This window comes from Crocodylus porosus, unplaced genomic scaffold (genome assembly GCF_001723895.1).
Source record: "Crocodylus porosus isolate Cpor-Errol unplaced genomic scaffold, CroPor_comp1, whole genome shotgun sequence".
In the NCBI taxonomy this organism is placed as follows: Eukaryota; Metazoa; Chordata; order Crocodylia; family Crocodylidae; genus Crocodylus; species Crocodylus porosus.
In genome coordinates, this window is record NW_017728907.1 from 42,002,737 (window position 1) to 42,023,900 (window position 21,164).

A 21,164-nucleotide genomic window follows, 5' to 3' on the forward strand; every position below is an offset into this window, starting at 1 on the left:
GGTAGCAGCACAGGTAGCAATAGTAGCAGCAGCAGCAGTGACAGCAGCAGCAGCAGTAGTGGTAGCAGCAGCAACAGCAGCAGCAGCAGCAGCAGCAGCAGCCGCCAGGCTACTGATACGCCTCGCCATACAGCTAGGATCCATTCCAGGGGGTCACACCATTTCAGCAAACATAGCAAGGATGACAAGAAACATGCCAAATACACACGTTTTGGCAGTTCAGAGTGGTCTGTTGAATGGGTAAGGGCTTTACATTCATTGTGCTTGAGCGTGACACTAGTCTTGTTGAATCACTGCAGACAATAATTTGTGCTGGGATTTTGCAGGTAAAACATCTTCCAAAAGTATACCGGCTGCGCTTCAAGTCTACGCATGGCCATTGGGTAGGACCAACATTCAAATATACACTTTTATGATAGTTGCAATTAAAATGCTTTACTGGGGAAAAGGGAGTTGAAAATAATTTGTTCATTTTACTTGGATGTTTCCTTGCAGAGTAAAAGAATCTGAGTAATTTGATGTCCAAGAATACTAGAGTCGCAATAGAGATCTGAGTACAAAAATAATAATTTTCATTGTTATGATTATAATAGTATCTGGATATGGTGCAGCTCCTAAAGATTCCAACCAGGCCACCTTGGGCTGTATAACCACAACTGCATAGTTAACAATAAATAGGTCTAGGGCAAGACAGGGATAATAAAATAAGGGGCAGAGGGGAACATACTAGTTGTGTGAACAATTCTTAGATAATCAAGAGCAGTGGTGAGAATTGATGACCCGCCTTGGTGTTCTCTGAATCCAATTGAAAATTGCGTTGACATATAAGGAATTTTAAGAAGGTGTTTAAAGAGCAATAATTGTGGTCCCCAAATAAAGTTATTATTAGAAATTAGCAAAAGGTAAGAAAGTGGTCTATGACCTTTCAAATTAAAACTGCCTCCCTTTCTCAGAAAAAAATAAATTTGAAAACTGATTTTTTTCAAATAGTTTTAGTTATGATGTTATAGCTTATATATCTCCATGTGCATAGAATCTGGTTATTGAAAGAAATCAAAGGGAAGGAGTGCTCACGTTAAGATGCAGAGTCTGTCAGTCATCTGCTCTACAGTTTTTTACCTATTTCTGCTTTGCAGGATCAAATTAGCAAAGTAGAAGGCCACTTGGCATCATCTTCTTCTGAGTCAAGCAGCCTCAGCAGCAACAGCAGCAGTAGTAGCAGAAGCAGTAAAAGGACGGTTTCCAGCTTTCCACATGAGGTAAAATTTTATATGGCACAATTAAGTGGCAGAGTTTTTCTAGAAATTAAATATTTGGTAGCAGGAGCTATTGATCTCAACTGTCGATCTAGCTATTAACTCTAAATAGATTCTTGATCTGTAGAAAATGCCAAGCATACAGAGGTCTTTACTTTGTAAAATGAACTTCAGAGCCAGTTAGGGTAAAGATATTTTTCTTCTGAAAAATGGTGATTTTAGTTTTCTGGGGTTTTTTAGAAAAAAAATCTTCAAGATAATTTGGGTTTTCACCAATTAAAAAAAATTCAATTTTTTAAAAAATTATCTTTGCCTTGTTAAAAGTTGAAAGATTTTTCATTTTGGTGATGAAAATCCCCAAGCTGTTAGCAAAAATGGATTTTTCATGGGGGGTAAAAAATTACATTTCCTTGGAAAGGTAAGCCTCTTATTAAGGCTGGTATCAGCTGAAACTTTGAAAACAGCTTTACTGACAAAAAACAGCATATGAACTATATAATGTATGTATCTGGCCATAACCAGAAATGTCAAATATACATTTAAAAGTTAAATCCTATCTCTCTCACTCAAAAAATAAACCCACTGAGGTCACCAGTGCATTTTTGACACAACGGCTGTACAACGTTAGATAATGTTAGGAAACACAAATACACCAGTTAGCTTAAAGCACCAGCTATCTCACATCATGATTATGTATCCTTAGGTTTAGTACACATTTGTTATTCCATATCTATCTTAAATAAATGTATATTAATAACAATAAAACAACCAGGACTAATGATGAGGGAAAATGCCTAAGGATTAATAATATTGAAGACTGTTGGTGTTAATAAGAACCTCATCATATTGGCTCAAACAGTCTGTAAGATAAGTGGTATGTACTTTGAATGAATACATTGCTATGGCAATACCTAGCATACTTTCTGAAAGCTATAATGAAAAGAATAGCAATAATACTCAGAATCTTAATACTTCCATTGACATGGGTTTGTGCAGCCTTAGATTCCATTTTCAGATAGTTGGCACCTTTTTAGCATCTCGATTAAACTGAAACTAAAAAAACTGGAACAAACCACCAAAACTTACTCTGATATAATGACAGGAGTCAGGAAATATTTTCATTCTGAACCATCGAAGGCTCTATCATACTGAAAAGCACAATGCGAAGTAAGGCCAGGGTTCAACAGTAAATGCATATGCATTTTTTATTTTTCAGCGTACCTTCCTGGGAGAGAGAATGCCACCAGGCTTCACCATTGTGGCTCGCGCTGTTAGAAGTGACAACAAAAATCAAGGTTATCAAGCCACAGCATACATGAATTCTGGTGCTAACAAAGTTGACCTGCAGATAGTTGTGGTTCAACTCGCTGAATCTAACTGGAAAGCTTGTGCTGATGCTGTAGTCTTACCTCTGAAAGCACAGGTAAACAGCTAATTCCACCAATAAAAGCTTTAAATGGATAAGGGTTGTATACAACAACTACAAAATGCTATACAAATGAAGAAATTGCCTAACAATGAGGATACATTTTCCTGAATCATTTTATAAGTGTTATCAGCAACATTTTGATTTTTTTAAAACATTCAGCTGCACTACAAGCTGTTTGATGAAACATCACAAAAATACAAATATTTTCAAAGTTGTTTGTAAAGGTTTTGAAACATTTGGAAAAGTTTTGACCTGCCTTATTACCAATTTCTGCCAGCTACAGATCTGATCCATTCCTCTCCTCCTTATACATGTCAGATCATTTCTTTCTCAAGGGTATTTCTCATAATTCGTTAACTGCATTAGACAGGACTCTGTTTGCAGCCTCTGTATTCAAGTCTCTCTTTCACACTCCTGTACATCTATCTCAGTTGAGGAAACCAGCAATGTGTTCTGTGGATGTAGTGATTTAGAGACCTCTATTGTTCATATTGTTCATTTCCAAAATTGCCTCAGAAATCGCAGTAGTAAAAACTGCTTTTCTCCGCACAACCAGGCATTTTGCAAAGACAGCTGTGAAATTGTAAAATGAGTGAACTATTTCTTTTTTTAAATATTCAACCAAAGATAATGTTGCCAAATGTAATGGATCCCAGCAATCTATCCCTGCAACATTTTATATCATAATTCAGTGCTTGTTTTGAAAATCAGAAAAGGAAAAGCTTATTCCTTTCCTAAAAGGAAAGGCAGCTTAGCCTTTTCCCTCACGTCTCACCCTCGTTCTGCTCCAAAGGTAGCTAGATTTCCTCCGCTATAGGCTAGAAGCAATGGGGACTGTTTTGAAGTTTCATAAAGACAAGAACAAGTCATACTTTGATATAACAGATAGTTATACCCTGATTCCGTTTCTGAAATGCTAATGAATATTTCCTTTCTTCACAAAGGCAAGGTTGAGATGGGGCAAGCAATGTCGGGACTATAAAATTGAGGCAAGGGCTTCCACAGGCCAGCTGGCAAGGAATCCAGCAATACAGTTGAAGGTGGCATGGACAAAGCTTCCATCCTGGATAAGGAGGACATCCGTAATGTAAGTTGTTTCTTAGCTTGTCATTTGTTTTGTTACTGATGTGACTCTACTTGATGACCTGAAGGTTTCCGGTGGAACTAGTTGAAAACCTCAGCTATAATAAATTTTTCCTGAAAAAATGTAGATTCAACAAAGCTAAAATATTTCACAAATTTGCTTTTAGTTTCACTGTATTGTTTGCACTGAAAACAAGTAAAACAATTCAAAAATATCAGATAAACCAACCTCCCATCTTCCATTAATTGTGTATCTGCTACCCTGAGAATTTCTCTCACCCCCCTGGCTGATTTTCGCTAGGCTGTGATCAGAAATATGAGGAAGAATGCCTTGCACCCAAAAGTTTGTCCCACTTGATCCCTACTATATAGTTGGTCTAGTAAAAGATAGCGCTGTACAGAATCCTTGCCTCTCACCCCAACACAAATAAAAAATATGTTATTACAACGTTTTCAAAACTAGATTGTTTGATTTTTTTTAACTTATATCTTAAATATTAAAAAAATTAAGATGGTCAAAATAAAAACAAGATTAATTCAACATTTTGTTTGATACTAAACAGCTATCTGTATATTTTTTTAATTCTCAATTCACTGTCTTCTTTTTTTGATTTCTCAGAGCTGCCAGCCACCCCCCGCCCACAATCAGTTATTTTCACAGCTATACTTCTGAGTAAGTCATGACTCATTTCTCCTTAGGGTTACAGACTATGTTCCTGGTGTAGCGTTCATGTTGGGATTCTCACAAGCAGATCAAAGAAATCCATCGCGTGAGCTTGTCCTAAGGGCAGCTGCAACATCTCTACGAACAATTGACGCAGTTATTAAAGCTCCAGGGGTATGTGTGGTTTTATACTTTTTCTCTAATGTACTTTTTCTTGGTACATAAATTTACACTAAATCTGAAAAAGGTAAAAAAAAGTACAGCATTATCTCCAATACAAACTAGTCTAGATTCCTGAACATACAGAGCTTGATTCTGCACAGCTTGGGTTCAGTATACCAATAAGCTGAGGATAAAAAGTGATCAGCAGGATAAAAAGTGCTTGGAAACCTGATGCTTTAATATTGAAAAAAATTGATGCAAAGCCACCAAGTCAGTCCTGTCTAGTAGCAGAGTAAGGCCAAAAGGGGAGCCCCTAGCAAAATACTTTATTTGCATGCTGAGGATTACCCTAAGGCCTCTAATTACTCTGATACGTCATTCTGGACTCTAACTTTACTTGATTTTATGAAGAGATCTCAAGAGTGAGGTCTTGAGGCTTACACAAGATGCATGGGGAACAGTCCACTTAGAGCTGACTCTTACTTGCACCTATATGTAACATCTATTCCCTGCAGTGCACTGCACGAGGGATATAGGATCAAGTTCTGTAATAACCACAAAAGCAGCACTCCATTGACCAAATAAGAAAGGTTAAATTTTCCAAGGAACCTGCCTGGATTTAGTCTGCAGAATCCCTTTGATTAATTGTTCCTTGTCCACCAAATCCCTGTGGACTTTTTTGAAAAGTTTCCCCTTGTGTGTCTGATTTAAATGAATAACAGCTTGGCTGTTCATAAATAAGGAAGTAGGTATGTCCTTAGCTTCCCTTGTGCCCTAATATTGCAGAGCCTTTCATATGTGATAATGAGACAGTGGGTGTATTAGGCTTCTGTCTGTTTATTTAAGTATGTTTAATGTGTACTTAATACAAAATATCCTTTATGTTGGAGAACTCAGCCAAAATCACATCACACCAATATTTAGTCTATTAGACTGTATGATAATATATTCAATTTAGTCAGCTATACTAATTCAGCCTCTAACTTACTTAACTAGCTAGCAAGTTTCTTTGTTTGCTTTAAGGAAGTCACACAATAATATGTTAAATAACATTCACACACATTAATATCCCACATCATTGAATGTAGAACTAAATTCTCAAGATGGCATAGAAGTCATAATAAAATCGAAGATAATGGTCCCTCATAAAATATATTCTATGTCTGGGGCATACACCATCAACTGCAAATACTCCAAATGCATAAATACTTAGTTAAAATATGTTTATTAGGAGACTGTTTGTCGGTATGATTGACAAAATGGAGATTTCTAATTATACTATTGAACATGTTATATTTTAATTTACTTCTGTTTCAGGCAACCCTTTACTATCAGGGTTTCCCGATTCCATTTGCTTTGCCTGTAGAGCCATATCAACCTTATCAGTCTTCAGGAATTACTGCATGGAATGTCCTTCCAGAAATAGCTTCAAGGATTGCTCAAGAAGATCAAGGTAAAATTCTTATTATAAACACTTGTCTGGAGTGGCGTAGATGGTGATGATCCTGCTTTGAGCAGAGCATAGGACAACATGGTGTCCAGATGTCCCTCATAGCCCTGTTGTTCCATGAGTCTATGACTGCACATGTATTTGGTCTTGTACCTGGTAAAAGAGCAGTGATTATCCATAACATATTTAGCCCTACCTGCAGCTCTCTTTCCTGTCATCTTCAGCTTTTGACTTTCTTAGCAGTACTTTTTTGGAGAACCATGATAATCCTTACCCTTCCCAAAAGAATTGCCTTTTCCACAGCCCACTCCTTGTTTAGCAGCAGTCTTACTGGATTCTGCCTGAAAGTACTTCAACTTTACATGGCAGCTATAACTTGGCAGAGATCCTAAGTGTAAGATCTGTCCCTTATCCCTTGTAAGGGACTGCCAAGCATACTGCATGAGATGGTGGATATGGGACAGAAATATGAGTTTCCTACCCTCTTTATGTTCCTCATTTTGTGATTTTTAGCTAGGTGATATGTCAAACTTAAATGACACATACTACAAACAGTTGCACAGTTTTGAGAAATGACAACCGGTTTTACAGTGGTTTCAGCTTTTAATTTCTCAGAAGTTTGATACAATCTAATTTTGAAAACTTGGTTGCTCTCACTAGGGGGTTGTTTTTACAAAGTACAATTAAACGAAGTGCTGGATATACATCCTGCTTACTCATCATTTTCTGTTGCTGCCCAGCCTTTCTGTAAATACATAGTTAGGTTGAGATTTTGAAAGCTGCCTAGGAGTTTTAGAGCTGTCGATTTGAAATTCCCCAGCTATTCAAGCCTCTTAGGCAGTCTCCAAGAACTTTATAGCTACCAACATGGTATTGTCTCATATGAAATTTATTTTCATTGTTGTTTTTCAGCCACATGTGAACTGCGTGAAGATGATTTCAAAACATTTGACAAAGTGAAGCACAGCTGTTCCTTCAACAAGAGCTGCAACCTCATTGTGGCTCAGGACTGCACTGCTCATCCCAAATTCATAGTGTTCACAAAGACAGCTGATCCCAGCTCTTTCTCAAGGGAGGTTTACATCAATATGAGCTCATCGTAAGTGCAATTACCCATAAGCCCCAAGAGTCTATGTAGAACCTTGGGCAGTCACAAAAGGCACTTCAAGGAGGACCTTGGTTACATTAAGGCCCTTAGCAGATGTTATTTCCATCAAGAAATGGGTAACATTATGCCATGTGACTTGCCTCATGTCCATAGCACAAGTTATCCAAAGAGGGAAACAGTGCCCAGTGAATTTGCTCTGCCAGCATTTACCAGCAAGGAGAGCTGGAGAGCTACTGGCAGTGACTGCCAGCCCCCTCCTACACCTTCAGTTTTGCTGCCAATGAGAAGTGAGCTCTTAGCTCCCCTTGGGTAAAGGTCTGGCACACTTCAAACCTGCAAGTACATAGGTGGGCTTTTTCTAGGGTATTCCACTGAAGGTGCTCTTGAAATATCAGTCTCCAGTGTGCTTGAAAGTCATCGGATAAACACACTGATCACAGGAGTTGAATAAAGTCCTACACAATCCCTGGAGCTGCATGTTAGATTAGTCATACTCCCCCTCTCTGGCCAATAAATCTTTAATTCTTTTTGAAAAGGTGGACCAGTTTCAAAAGGAAAGGTGGAGAGCATTTGTATTCCAGGCTTGATGGTAGGGGCAATATACAAAAGGGTTTGAGTCAGTACTGAACCTGTAGAACCTATATTTGGGCAAGTGCTCTAGCCACAGACCTCTTGATTTAGAGGATCCACTGCCCCTACCTTCTTCTTCAGCTGTGTGGTCCTATCTCTGTTTTGACAGGACAAGTCACAGACCCATAGACTGTAGGATTCTGAGCTGGGAATTGTAATCTAACATCGGCACCTCCCTGCAATCCAGAGAAAGCCACCTAACTTCCAGTTAGAAACAGGATTTAAAAGTCACTGGTATTCTCAGCATTGCCTATTTGGCCACAGTGCTTGCTGCTGTGAATCCCATTCGGAAGCCCCTAACTCTACTCAAGCACTGTAAAGACAGCTTGGGCACCTAACGCAGGGCTGTGGATTACAATCCAAGAGCCACGGACCTGCAAGTTAGGCATTGTGTCACTCAGCATCATGTCATAAAAATCCCTTTATGGATCTAGCCATTTGTTTGAAATTTTGTTACAAAGAGAAAAAAAAAATTAGAACCAGAGAAAGAAAAACTCTTCTGGCTCTTACCCTGTTATCTAACTGTTCCGTTTCTTGGGCCGTATCTCATCACCAACTCCTGGAAATCTGCCCTTTTCCTCCTTTCCCATATGTCTATGTGGATTATACTACAACTGTAAATCCAGCCCCTATGGAAGTCTTGAAAGAAAGGGACGCTTTTAAAGATTGAATTCTGAGCCTGGTTCTCTGCTAGATTTGGTAGTTTGTCAATGTTTCACACCTTTTAGTACAGCAAACATGTTGTTTTCTTTTTTCAAGAAACATCACAATCTATCCTTCAGAATCTTCCTCTCTCCTTGTGTCATACAACAACGAGCCCATACTAACAGACAGTGATGAGTATGAAAACACAGAAGGTACTGTATGTTACACGTAAAGCACACACCTTAATCATCTCAATTAAACTGATTCACTATTTTGAACTAGTAGGTGTTCAAATACCATAATGATAACCACTATATTAGAAGCACACTCTTTGGGACCAGAACTTCAGTCCTAGTTGTTTATAGAGCATAATGTTTCATCCCAAACCTAACAGCCTATCACAATAGCATGGTTAAGGAAACCCACTTTCTGGAGCTAGTGATTTGGCTGTCACATCCAAGTTAGGTACAGACATTTAAAAAGCCCAAGGTGGAATTGATCCAAGTTATGCAGTTTTCTATAAGTGGCATAGTTTAGATTGATAGAAAACAGAACATATATTCACCATTTGGCGGGGGGGGGCGGGGGGAAGGGATCTTAGACTGGGTTTCACTATTTTAAACCATTCTGTGTAGGTCGAACTTCTGTTCCATTATGGGTATAGACCAGTTTCTGATCGCTTATAGTGGTAAAAGTGTAATGTCTGTACCTGGCCCAAATCACCTCTAACTCTCCCACCCCCACCTCCTCAGTGACCAGGTGGGATCAAATGGGTCAGTAGGGACAGCCTTCAGCATGAGACTCAGTTTAAACTCACTGTTTTACAGCCACAGAGAAGCACCTTAACTGCTTTGCCACTAAGCCCTTTCTGGTACAGAAAAGAAAAGTCAGTGCCAGCTGTATTGTTCAATCATAGAAAAATGTTCAGATGTAAAGAAAAATCTCTTCTTTGGCAAAAAATGTCTTCAGAGTGAAAGAGAAAGTAGTCATTGTAAATTACACTTAGTGATTGGTTACATGAGTTCAGAAACGATATTTTTTTTTATTTTAAAGTTAAAATGTCTAAATGTTGACCTATTTTTTTCAGAAAACATTAAAGTTTATAGAAATGACTCACTAATTATAGTAGAAGCTCCAAGCCAAGGACTGGATAATGTGACTTTTGATGGTGTGATACTTAAGGTATTTCTGGTTCTGCTCTATGACTAGCTTTGTTTTCTCTTGTACCCATTGGTGATGCATAGCGGGTGCACTGAGATTGGCTGAGCACTCCCTGGAAACACCAACCGTGAAACCAGAAGTGCTGGTGGAAGTATACTTCTGGTTTCACTAGTGGTGATTTTGGGCTTGGCAATCAGCTACTGGGGGACCCCCCCCTCCCCCCAGTTGGCAATCGGTCACTGGGAACCGCCCCCCGCCCGGTCAGTGATCTGGTGCCTCCCTCAGACTCAGGAGACACCAGTTGCCCATGCTTATACCTTGGCATTGTGATGGGATGTTGAGGTCTTTTATCTCTTCATAGGTCACTGTTGCTTCATGGCTAAAAGGAAAGACCTGTGGTATCTGTGGAAACAATGATGGAGAGAAGCAAAATGATCTCCTCTTGCCAAATCATAGGCTAGCACACAGCTGTTCTGCTTTTGTCCATTCCTGGGTACTGGTAGAAGAGGTCTGTTCTGGAGGTTAGTAGACTTGAAAACAGTTGTTCCTTAAAGGAGAAAAATGTTTGTATTTTATTTTAACCATACCATTTTAAAAATTAAAAAATAATAAAAAGCCACTTCTGTTTGAAAATAGATAAGACAATAACAGTTTGCATTCATTTTTAATTTAACTAATCAGGTATCTAGATGCTCCCAGTGGAAAGAAGAGATTTATATTCAGGTGAAGAATATGTCAGCATCTTGTACTCAATTTAATATTAAAGACTCGGTTCTGCCACCCTTTCTCATGCTGAGGAGGTTTTTTTTTGGTCGTCTTTTTTTTGTAAGTGGCAAAATCAGGCCCAATCTTGCTGCCATTGAACTTAGCAGGAGTTCTGCCACTGATTTCCAGCAGAGCGGGATCAGATTTCTCTCACTAGACTTTATCTAATCAAACAAACTATAGGCTTTATAAATACAGCACAGACTGAATGTTAATAGATTGGGCCAGACCTTCTGTTGGTGCACATAGAACAACTGATCATCTGTGGTTAAGACCCATCAGAATGTTTGCAAATATTCTCAAAGTAGAAGCTTTTTCCCTTGCGCATACTTAGACTAATAATAATGTTGATTTCCAACAGCACAATACTGTTCAGGCATAAACCTGTTTTTTTCATAGATTTCAATGGCTGTGTGAATTGTACCCATATATGTGTCAGGAATCAAAGTCAGATATGGAATCCTTTTAATTCTAATGATATGTTGTAGTGCTAATAATTACAGCATTAAAAAATCATTCAATCAAACACACTAACATTGAAATTTGTATATAAACCCCCGCTCACTAACAATAATGTTCCCCGATAGGCTTGGCAAAATTTGATTTTTTTTTTCCATAATTTTGATGGATAATATCAATGTTTATTTTTAAGCATTTATTTCCATTTTAATCAATTTAAATTAAATTAACAACATAAAGATCTTCCGCCCCTGGGATGGCAAAAACAACAACAAAAAGCCAAGAAAACAGAACTTTTATCCTTTCTAATTGGAGTTTTTCAATGTACCAGTCTCACCAGTAGGCTGCTTCACCTCTTTTTACAGTCTCTCCCCAGTTGCCTGCAGCTGAGTTGTCCCACTCAGGTGTAAGGAGCTCCTCGCTGCTGCTTCACACACTTTCCTCCACAGCCACTGATTCTGGTCCAGCTCAAATACTCTTCAGCCTCCTCCCCCGTTGGGCAGGGGTGTACGTGGTCTGTTATCTCTCTCCAGCCCAGCTTCCAAGCATGCTGCCCACTGTCTTCCTTTTCAAAGAGACAGGCTTGTGACTCCCTTCTTCTCTTCTTCCCCTCTCTTTTCAATTATTAACAATGGAAATATATTTTCATCAGCCCTTCATTGTGAGGTGAACTTGCCATTTATCGATGTTTACCAATAAAAATCGGATCCTGCCAAGCCTAGCAGTAGACTGTCTGTTCTTAATAGCCCTCCAGTCTGAGCAAGTGGCTATTTTCATTGGACCATGCATTTCTTGCATTAACAATATACAGGATTTCATTTGCATCACATTATGAACTCAGATTTTAAACAAAACTGTCATTTTTTGTTTAATTGAGGGACCTAATTCTCTTCAGCCTTCACAAGACAAGGATGAGCGCTGATCTTGTGGCTGCCTATAAATTCATCAGGGGAGGGCAGCAGGGTATAGGAGATGCTCTACTTGCTAGGGCTCCCCCTGGAGTAACTGGGAACAGTGGCCACAGATTGACAGAGAGCAGATTTAGGGTGGACATTAGAAAAAACTTCACAGTGAGGGTTGCCAGAATCTGGAATGGGCTTCCTAGGGAGGTGGTGCTCTCCCCTACCCTGGGGATCTTTGAGAGGAGATTGGACAAGCACCTAGTTGTCTGACCCCAGCTCTCTTTCCTGCCTAGGGCAGGGGGTTGGACTCAATGACCTACTGAGATCCCTTCTGATCCTAACATATATGAATCTATGAATCTGTTTCAAAATCAGTTTCCCTCCCCCAACTATTTATGGTCCTGATATTGCCATCCTTACTCTGCGAAGACAAGACATTGAGAAGCTGAGCTTAATCAAAGCTGAGCAGACAATATAACTGCATAGTGATGTAAGGAAAGAATGGTGCTGCCTTAGATCTGTTATGATAATACTATCTTTTTTCTCTTAGACTGCAACCTGGAACACCATTATGTGAACCTGGAGCGATATCCTATTATTGATGGAGAGGAATCTACATGCTATTCTGTTGACCCAGTACTAAAATGCAGGAAAGACTGTACTCCAACTGAGAAGGAGTCAGTGAAGGTTGGCTTCCACTGTTTTGCAAAAGGTATGATACTTTTTTCCTTTTTCCTATCCAATTTCCAAGAAGCTCTATCAGAACAGTTCATCATGGTATATCACAACAATATACACACAAACACCTTCTCCCCATGTGCCTTTAGAGCTGTTTTTCTTAATCCCCTTTATATTTTATATAAACAATTATAGTATTGGGTAGCTAAGAGCCTGCTTGGATTATCTGGCAGGTAGCACTGTCTGAAAAATCTTTCAGACGGTAAAAGGGGCATTTGTGATCAATACAAATGTTTTCACAGTTTCTAGATCTTCATCAAGTTGTGATAAGCAGTAATAAGTCCTTTTATTAGCACTACAGTCTGCAATTTCATGTAGACCAGGGCGAGCAAAGCAATTGAGAGTCAGTCAAGCAGTGTGAGATGACTGCAGTGTGATTAGGCTGCCATGCTGTACCAGCGGGCAATACATCAGCAAAAAAAAATAAAAATTAAAAAAATGGTGAAGTGTTCTCCAGACAAATAGCTTGTTTGTGAAGGTATTTAACCCCTACACACAGCTTTTTAAAAGAAGTCATTATTCTGCTTTCACTTTTACATTAGCTTGTCTTTAGTGAAATCTACTCTCTGCAACATCGAGGCATGGGTGTAGGAGGAGAGTCCTACCCCATCTCTACAGTTTGGTGGGGGGGGTCTTTCTCTTTTCTAGTTCATTACATTGTAATCCTTAAATGCACAGCAATTGACAGTACAACCCATATGTATCATAAAAATAAACACTGTTCTAGAGCCGACGAGCACAGCTCTGTTCGCCATGTTAGCCATTCGGGCCAGATCCTCAGCATGAACTAGCAGAGCTGAAGTCAAAGAAGCTACGCTAAATAACACCACCAGATGAACGCAGCAGTCTATGTCTGATTTTAAGCAATGTCCCTGAAGATTGCTCACATTATTAGAATTTCCAATGTACTGAACCAGTTCATAAAATGTTGAGTATCTCTCTAGGCTACTGAACTCTAAGTACAACCAGTAAGAAAAATAGCACAGTGAGATTGCTAATAGCATTCTGACTGCACCATGGGATGTGAATAGATGCATCCTTTTATAAAAGAAAAAACACTCCCCATAACAGAACCTTCTCCAAAATCTTGTCATATCCGTATTTCACAGATTTTCTTTTGTGTGCCCGTGCTCTTTATCTATGAAGTGTCATCACCCTAGGCCACTCATTGCCTCAAATTATTAGACTATAATAAAGCTGTCTCATTCTCACACACAATGTGTGAGAAAAGAAGGAAAACAGAAAAACTTCTTAGTCATCACAGTCACTGCTCTGTGCACAGTAACTGCAGGCTCCTCTGGTTCATTTACTGAACCTGAAACTGAAGAGTCTGCTACTAGCTCTGCTTCTTACTCTTTTATCACAGGTTTTTGTTTACTTATTTATTTATTTCTGAGGAGATAGAAGATATAGGATCCCCATTGGTGTTCTTCTGTAATATTCTTTCTTTTCCTTAGGCTGAGAATCAATAATGATACAATGCACCCCTTTAAGTATTGCTCTTTTCCTTTGTTTATTTGGTGGACTAGAAAAGTAGCAGAAGCAGCAAGGATATGCTTCTTTTCCCAGGTTCAGAAAATGAGCTTGCACACACGTGGCAAATTTCTTCTTTCAGATCCACAGGGAAAGGCTCAGCCAATGACACTCCTCTCCCTAAAGAGGAGAACCACAACACAATCAAGCACTCACATTTGCATGATACAGACCATAAGCATAATATGAAGGATGAGTTTCTGCTAGGTAGAAGTGACAGGATTTCTCTTTTTTTCCTGTTTTAGAGATCTCTGGGCCAAATCCTGATATCCCTACTTAGGCAAATGTCCTATTCACTCCAAGCCTTAATTGTATACCTAGTTTATGGTACAAGCATGTTTATAATGAATGGGCCTATATATATTTTAAACTCAGATAGATTATTATTACTCAAGGGCACAGTGCTATAGCCAACAATAAGACCATTTGAAACAGTAGGGATTCTGTACTTAGATAAAGGGCCTGGCCCAGGAACAGGTCCAGGGTCTGCAAAAATTTGGTGGTACAAAGTATAAGAGAGTTGAGTGAACACAAGAGTGTCAAAAAACTGACCTCAGACTTTTTGTCCAGTTTTCACTTCCTAGCTTAAAAATATTAAATCTTTAATAACAAACATCTCAAGCACCGTGCTAGGATAATGTGTTTTATGATTTATTACCGGAAACCTGAGTGTCAGGTTGGTCAGAGAGGTGTAATTCCATCAAAAAGTGCATTAACATTTGAGTAGATGATTGTCTGATACAGACCAAAGGCTTTTGAATTTTCCTATGATGTAATATGACATGTTATAAATATATTGCCCATATGAATGATAAAACAAATGGAGATAAAATTATGAAAGCTTTGCACATTCTCGTTATGCAAGCTTAATCTAAATGGAGGTTCTAATATTCTTCCAGATGTAATGATAAACCTCCAAGCAGCTAAGAATATTTATTGGGAGGATGAATATTATTATTCCATTTAGATTATTTTAGTATTAAAGGATATGGCTTATTCAAGCTGCTGTTGATAAAGCAGTGTGGTAAGGTTAATACTGAAACTGACAATGCTCTGCGAGATTTGAGTATATACGGAAAACTTTAATTAGAAGTTTATGAACCTCTGAAAATTCTCCAAAGAGCTTATCCTTTAGAATGAACTTAAACAAACAGAGAACTGAAATATCCCCCAGGATGCAGTGAGAACCTGAAAGGGGATTGCTGATGTGTATATGCACACTGTGGTCTTATTTTGAAGACTGGCTGTCTCCAGTATGTCTTCCAGCTCCTGCCTGCTGTATTTGTGCATATGAAATGCAATTAATTTTGTTTTAGGCAGGTATTATAATAATGGTACCAAGGATGAAAATCCTGCTACAAGTCAATGGGTCAGCATGATGTCAGTCATGCAGATAGGATTCAACCCCATATTCTTTACTTCATGAAACAGTCAGCAGCCATCAAAACAATATTGTTTTGAAATGTGTTCATTTGCTTGATGTTAGTTAACAGTGGCTATGCTCTTCTGACAGATACTGCTCCAAGCCTGTCTGAATGGGAACGTAATAGTGACAAGAGCTCTGCGTCTGAGGAAGTTGTGGAGTCAGTGAATGCCGATGTTGACTGTTCCTGTCCTAGTGACTGTAGTTTAACTTAATGCTTTAGCACTGTGGTTATAGAGATACTACACCCAACAAATTGAATAGCTGGACCAATACAAAGAGAATGTAATAGCTGCAGTAAAATATTAAGAAATATGCTTGGAAAAAATAGATAAGCCTAATGCATTGCATGCACAGCAAAATGCTTTCTGTACAGTATGCCCTACTTAATAAATATGTTGCTCATTAAATAAGTATTCATGAAGTCTCTTTTTATTTCTCTTATCGACAATGCAATCAGGCCAAGTATAATATTATCCAGAAATTCTGCTCCCTTTAATCTGAATATAATTACACTGGTCCTCTCTTAAAATTATGTTCAGTAGGTGATGAAAGGAAAACATGATTATGGTTACCACTAACATTCCATTGTATAAGGAGTTCATTTTTAGCAAACTAAAGACACAGTGAGCATTTGTTTTCTTTTATATTTTCTAGCAAAGAGCAAAGTCTGTGCTTGAAACTGTTCTGAAAAAAAAATACACATTTTACTCCCAGCAAGACTATTAGCCTTAGTGTTTTCTACAAAAGAATGATTTGGACTGCTAGACTCCTGCTGTAGCTTTCTAGAGAGCTGTAGTGTGTGACACAGTCCCCATTTTGATTTAAATTTAAATGGATGTAATGTTAGTTCATGGGTTAAAGCAATGAAATGAAACTTTTGTGGCCTAACATTTTTATTACACATCCATGCAAACGTACCTTAAAAAACTTTAGGAAACAATAATAAATTCAACAAAATTACCAATATTTATATTAAAGTCCAAATCCTATTTCAATTTTACATACCTAAGTAGCTGCTCATGTGCCATTCTGGGACTTATGCAAAGTTTAGATTGTGTTTCTACCTGTGGTGGAATATGATCAACCAAGTATGTGTATAACTACTCGAAAGGGTAACAGCATCTCCACTTTCAGCTAGTGGTTAGGGAACTTGCTAAGAATGTGAAAGACCCACATCTCATCTCTTCCCCCTTCATGCTGAATACTTCCCCAACTTCAGAAAGTGCCCTAATTAATAGGCCACAGGTTAAGCAGTACCTACAGCACTTTCTATGCAAGGTACAGAAACACCATTAAGGAAAGAAGAAGGCAGGAGTAGAGGCTGGGGAACAGAACGCAGGGCCTTTACCTTTCAAGTACAGACTCTCTCTCTCACATGCAACATACCCCAAAATATAATACACACCCTTGTTCTTGAAATGAAGAATATTTTTTTCCCAACAGTTACAACTACAAAGAGCAGGGACAGCACTTAATCTTCAAATATTCAACGGACTCATCCTCTCTTTCCTGCTTAACTAAAGCTAGAACCCTAACTTCTCCCAAATCCTGGTCTCCATGGGTAGATCTATGATTTTGAAAAGAGCGAAAGCATTTCCAAGTCTGTGGAATAGGAGGAGAGAGACCAGGAGCACCTACTAGACAAAAAATTTGCCCTGAGAAATTATAGTTTGATTAGTGGAACATCAAGACCATTAAAAAGATGATCATTAACACATCTGGAGTGAAGAACAATGAACCGTTAAGCCAATTCACTCCCTCAGCTACCTGAATAGTAATTCAACACCTGCTGCACCGTGGAACCAGAATCAAAGCAAAGCACTGCTATACCAGGCAGAAAATCTGCTTCTTCATTTAAGACATGCACCCCATTTTGTGAGGGGACTGATTTTGCAGGGAAAAGATATGTGTTGCTTACAAGAAAATACAGGATCTTCTGGTCCAGCGGTCAAGTGACAAGAGAAGGGCAGCCACACAAATGGAAATAGAATCTAAAGTCTGCATAAATGCCAAAAATATCACATGCATGGATGGCTATGTAAGTGTTTCTTAGGCACAAAAAGCTAAAATTGGATTTGGCTCCAAATATTAGAAATACAGAAAAAAGTATATTACAAATTGCTGCCTCCCCTCAAAACATGCACACACTGAATACAATGTTCCCTCTAAGGTGTAGCGATCTGTGAGTGCACTGCTTCGGTCTGTAAGCATGCTGCTTTTGTCCATAAGCACGCGACTTTGGTTCCGCCTCCCCCTTTCAGTGTTCACCACTTCAGAAATCACAGGTGCCTGGATAGAGCCCTATAACCGTCAGGGACGCTGGGACTGTAGTGGAGGGTGATGAGCTCTGTCTGGGGTCAGGGACCCCAGGGGACAGGGATGGATGGAGAGGATCCAGGGACCCCAAGGGACTGAGATGACATGTGGAACAGGGCCAGGGGCCTGGAGCCTAAAGGGGCTGGGGAGCGCATTGGAAGGTGAAGCATTGAACTCAAAATATTCTAGAACTCCAGGCTGCAAGAATAAGGATTAGAGTTAGCTAAGCTATTTCAAGGTAATGTATTTATGGAGAACTGCCGTTATTTCACACTGACAAGCTATCAGTCATGTAAGATTCTTTCAAGAGCTGTTATAGAAGTCAATAGGAGTCTACACGCAAAGACGGGAACCCCAAGTCCTATCTCAGGGGTGGGCAAAATACACCCTGCAGGCCAAATCCAAACTGCCAGGCAAATTAATCCAGCCCATAGGCAGGAGTCCAATGAATTGCATCTGGCCTGCCCTGCAGCTGTCCCTGCTACAGTCCACATGAGCCCAGCCTAGTCCTCCCAGGACAGTGTGATACGCTGCCACACTCACCAGCAGGAAGGCCCTGGCCCCAACTAGTGTGTACAGCTTCCAGACAGGGCAGCTGCCAGGCAGAGCCTGCACCAGCCCCCAGCCCCTGCCTCACCTCAGGGAACAAGGAAGCATATGGCATCAGGTCTGGGGAGTGGAGCAGTTCCTTGGAGTCAGCAGAGCAGTTCCCTGGCACCAGCCCCCAGACCTGGCCCCCATCTTGCCTCGCCTCGCCTTGGGGAGCAAGGAGGCACATGGCATTGGTATTGGAGCAGTTCACCGGCACCAGGCCCAAGCCCCAGCCTCCGTCCCCACCTCACCTTGGGGAGTGAGGAGGCACATGGCGAGGAGGCACTCTGCCCCAGCCCCCATCTTGCTTCAGGGAGGAGCCACTGCCTAAGATTACCTCCAGTAGGTGTCCCACACCGGTCCCAGTGCCTCCACTGTGCTCTGCACCCAGCTCCTCTCTGAGAAGCTGCTGCCCAGATCCTCCCTGTGTGGGTGCATGGCATTAATAAGTTAGTGTGTGGCAAGATTTTAAATTGTGCATGGCCACTCACACACACACACCTTAGAGGGAACTTTGATTGACTATTAAGTGTAATACTAAAGATCAGCTTTTGTCTGGCCTGCACACAGTGCCCAAGAAGCCTCTAGCTTCCTATTGACCCTTGCCTGATCTAGATAAAAATCCTTCTAACTAAAAGGCATATGGCACCTCCAAAAACCAAAGGGATCATGGGACAAAATCTGACCCCTATGCACTGGCCTGGCCAGCCAGGGAGAAATAATATGTTGTCCCCATAATAGGATGTTTTTCCTGCATAGCTGAGAGGTTTCTCAATGTCATTCTACACCACTCCTTACTTTGGGGCAAGGTCAGTAAAAGCCTTGTCTCACATTATACTGCACTTAAAAGAGGAGCATCTACATGTTCAAGCAGCAAATCATGTGCTAAGGTGTATTGTATGGTAGTAAAGTTAGGACTTTTCAGGCAAGGACTATCTCCAAACAGTGTTAAGTAAGGTAAGAGAACCTTGTACATTATCAAGGAATAAGAAGTAAAATCAGATGCAAAGATATCATCCAGGTCTGTCAAACTAACAGTGGAAGCCTCGTTCCAATGAAGGCAATGGAGCTAGCCACAGGAGTAAAAATAGCTACACACTGTACGTAAATGTTTATAGGATGGAAGATATAGTGATGATATGATAATAAGTGTTTCTTCACTAAACATCAAATGATGCTCATATTCCTATGCTCATATTTCTGTAAAACAGTAAACAAGCCACAAACCGAGGTCTCAGGTAACCAGCTCCATAACTAAGGGTGAACAGGCCACAAGTCCTGTGCACTAAGTAACCCAGAGGGAGAGATAAGGGGGAATTGGCTCTTGTTTTAAGACTCAGATGCATTGTTCCATGGGGAAACCACGTTCAGACTGACCACAACCCTCAGACCAACCACAACCTTTCTGTTAGAGTGACAATACTTGGATCTGCAGCTGAATAAAGGCATGACCTGTGGCCCAGCAGAGCTGCTGACCAGAAGGCAGAATGATAGCTAAGCCAGCCATTTGCTTATGCTAAGTAACCATCTTAACTGTATCAACCATTTTCTGAGGAAAAAGCAGCAAGTGAATGTAGGAGTCTGTATGCTGTGAATGAGGTAACATTTTAGGAACGTAGAAGATGGTACAACCTGAGGCAGAAAAACAGATTGGGATGTAGAAAAACAACACATAATTGGTAACAGAATCCAAGATGAAAATATGCAAAAAGGTGAATGGTGATTGGTGAAGAAGCCTCCGGAAGCTTCCAGGTTTTGCTCAAAGTCCCCCCATTGGCTGACGAAGAGAAGTCATGGTCTTACACATGTGATCATAGCAAAAAGACATGTAAATAAGTAAAATGCATAGGCAATTCCATGCTAATGGAGCAAACAGTAAACAGGGGAGGAGCTTGAGATGGGAGAAGAAATGGGTGGTACATAGGAGTGAGGGTAGAATAAATATTAATGAGCATAAACCAAAATGTATAAATGTGGGGAAAAAACTATTGTTCAGGGCAGCTCCCCAGTTTGGTGGTTTTTTGGGAGCTAGCCCAAAGCTGTCGCCATTCTGAATAAAGGTGTTGCAAGCAATGTGTGCTGGTGTTTGTCCCCTGCTTGCTCTGGCTAATGAGTAACGGGATCCATGGGCAATTGGATCGTTGTCTCCCTAGTCACTGGGCACCATATGGAGTCGAGGTCTACCACTTTCTATTTGATAATAGCCAAATTTATTGATATACAGTGATAACAGAAAAGAAACAATACAAACAATCAAGCAATTTTATATATCTACCAATTCTAGGGTTGTCAACAGAGTCAAGAAACATCTGGCCAGGACACAGGCTTCACTCTAAGGCTCTCTCTTAGGTGTCTGCTGTCAGTATGTCAGCAGCCTGGAGGCGGGATGCCAAGGCTTCCAGTCAGGTGGATGAGATGGGCTGGTGGTGTGCCCTCTGTCCATGGTGGCCTCAGGGACCCCTCCCAGGAGATAGTATCCCCTTTTCAGGGACCCTGAACCCAGGCTCCTTCTTGGAGCCCCTCTCAGGAAGGAGGAGGATGGGGAGGAGGATCTTGTTGTTACTCTCAAGTCTCTGTTTTTGTATTCTCCTTCCCTCCTGATGGCTCCTCATGCATGGCTGTTGCTGATTAGTCTCTCTCTGTGGTTGTCAAGCTGTCCATGTCCTGTTCCATCCACATATTCCAAGCCCATCACATGTACACCCTTCCCAAAACAGGAAGTTTAGGCAAGCTGGTGGCACTGCAAGCTGGTGCCACCTCATCTTGTGTTATGGAACAGTGTGGTACATGCCCCCACGTTCCTAGGCTGTGTGTGTAACCATTGGCCTTGTTGTATTAAACAGCCT

At 40.3% G+C, this 21,164-nt stretch overlaps 1 protein-coding gene across 1 annotated transcript in view; it reads left to right on the plus strand.

Moving 5' to 3' along the window:
• Window positions 1-15,828, plus strand: part of LOC109306982 (vitellogenin-1-like) — a 53,741-nt gene extending 37,913 nt beyond the window's left edge. The window contains exons 24-37 of the mRNA XM_019530607.1: window positions 6-13; window positions 55-240; window positions 327-383; window positions 1,137-1,259; window positions 2,473-2,679; window positions 3,630-3,772; window positions 4,468-4,606; window positions 5,912-6,047; window positions 6,957-7,143; window positions 8,542-8,639; window positions 9,515-9,609; window positions 9,950-10,109; window positions 12,265-12,426; window positions 15,499-15,828. Of these exons, the coding sequence (XP_019386152.1) occupies window positions 6-13; window positions 55-240; window positions 327-383; window positions 1,137-1,259; window positions 2,473-2,679; window positions 3,630-3,772; window positions 4,468-4,606; window positions 5,912-6,047; window positions 6,957-7,143; window positions 8,542-8,639; window positions 9,515-9,609; window positions 9,950-10,109; window positions 12,265-12,426; window positions 15,499-15,623 (1,826 nt within the window). The 3' untranslated portion in view covers window positions 15,624-15,828. The remainder of the gene's footprint in view (window positions 1-5; window positions 14-54; window positions 241-326; window positions 384-1,136; window positions 1,260-2,472; window positions 2,680-3,629; window positions 3,773-4,467; window positions 4,607-5,911; window positions 6,048-6,956; window positions 7,144-8,541; window positions 8,640-9,514; window positions 9,610-9,949; window positions 10,110-12,264; window positions 12,427-15,498) is intronic.
• The last annotated feature ends 5,336 nt before the right edge of the window (window positions 15,829-21,164 follow it).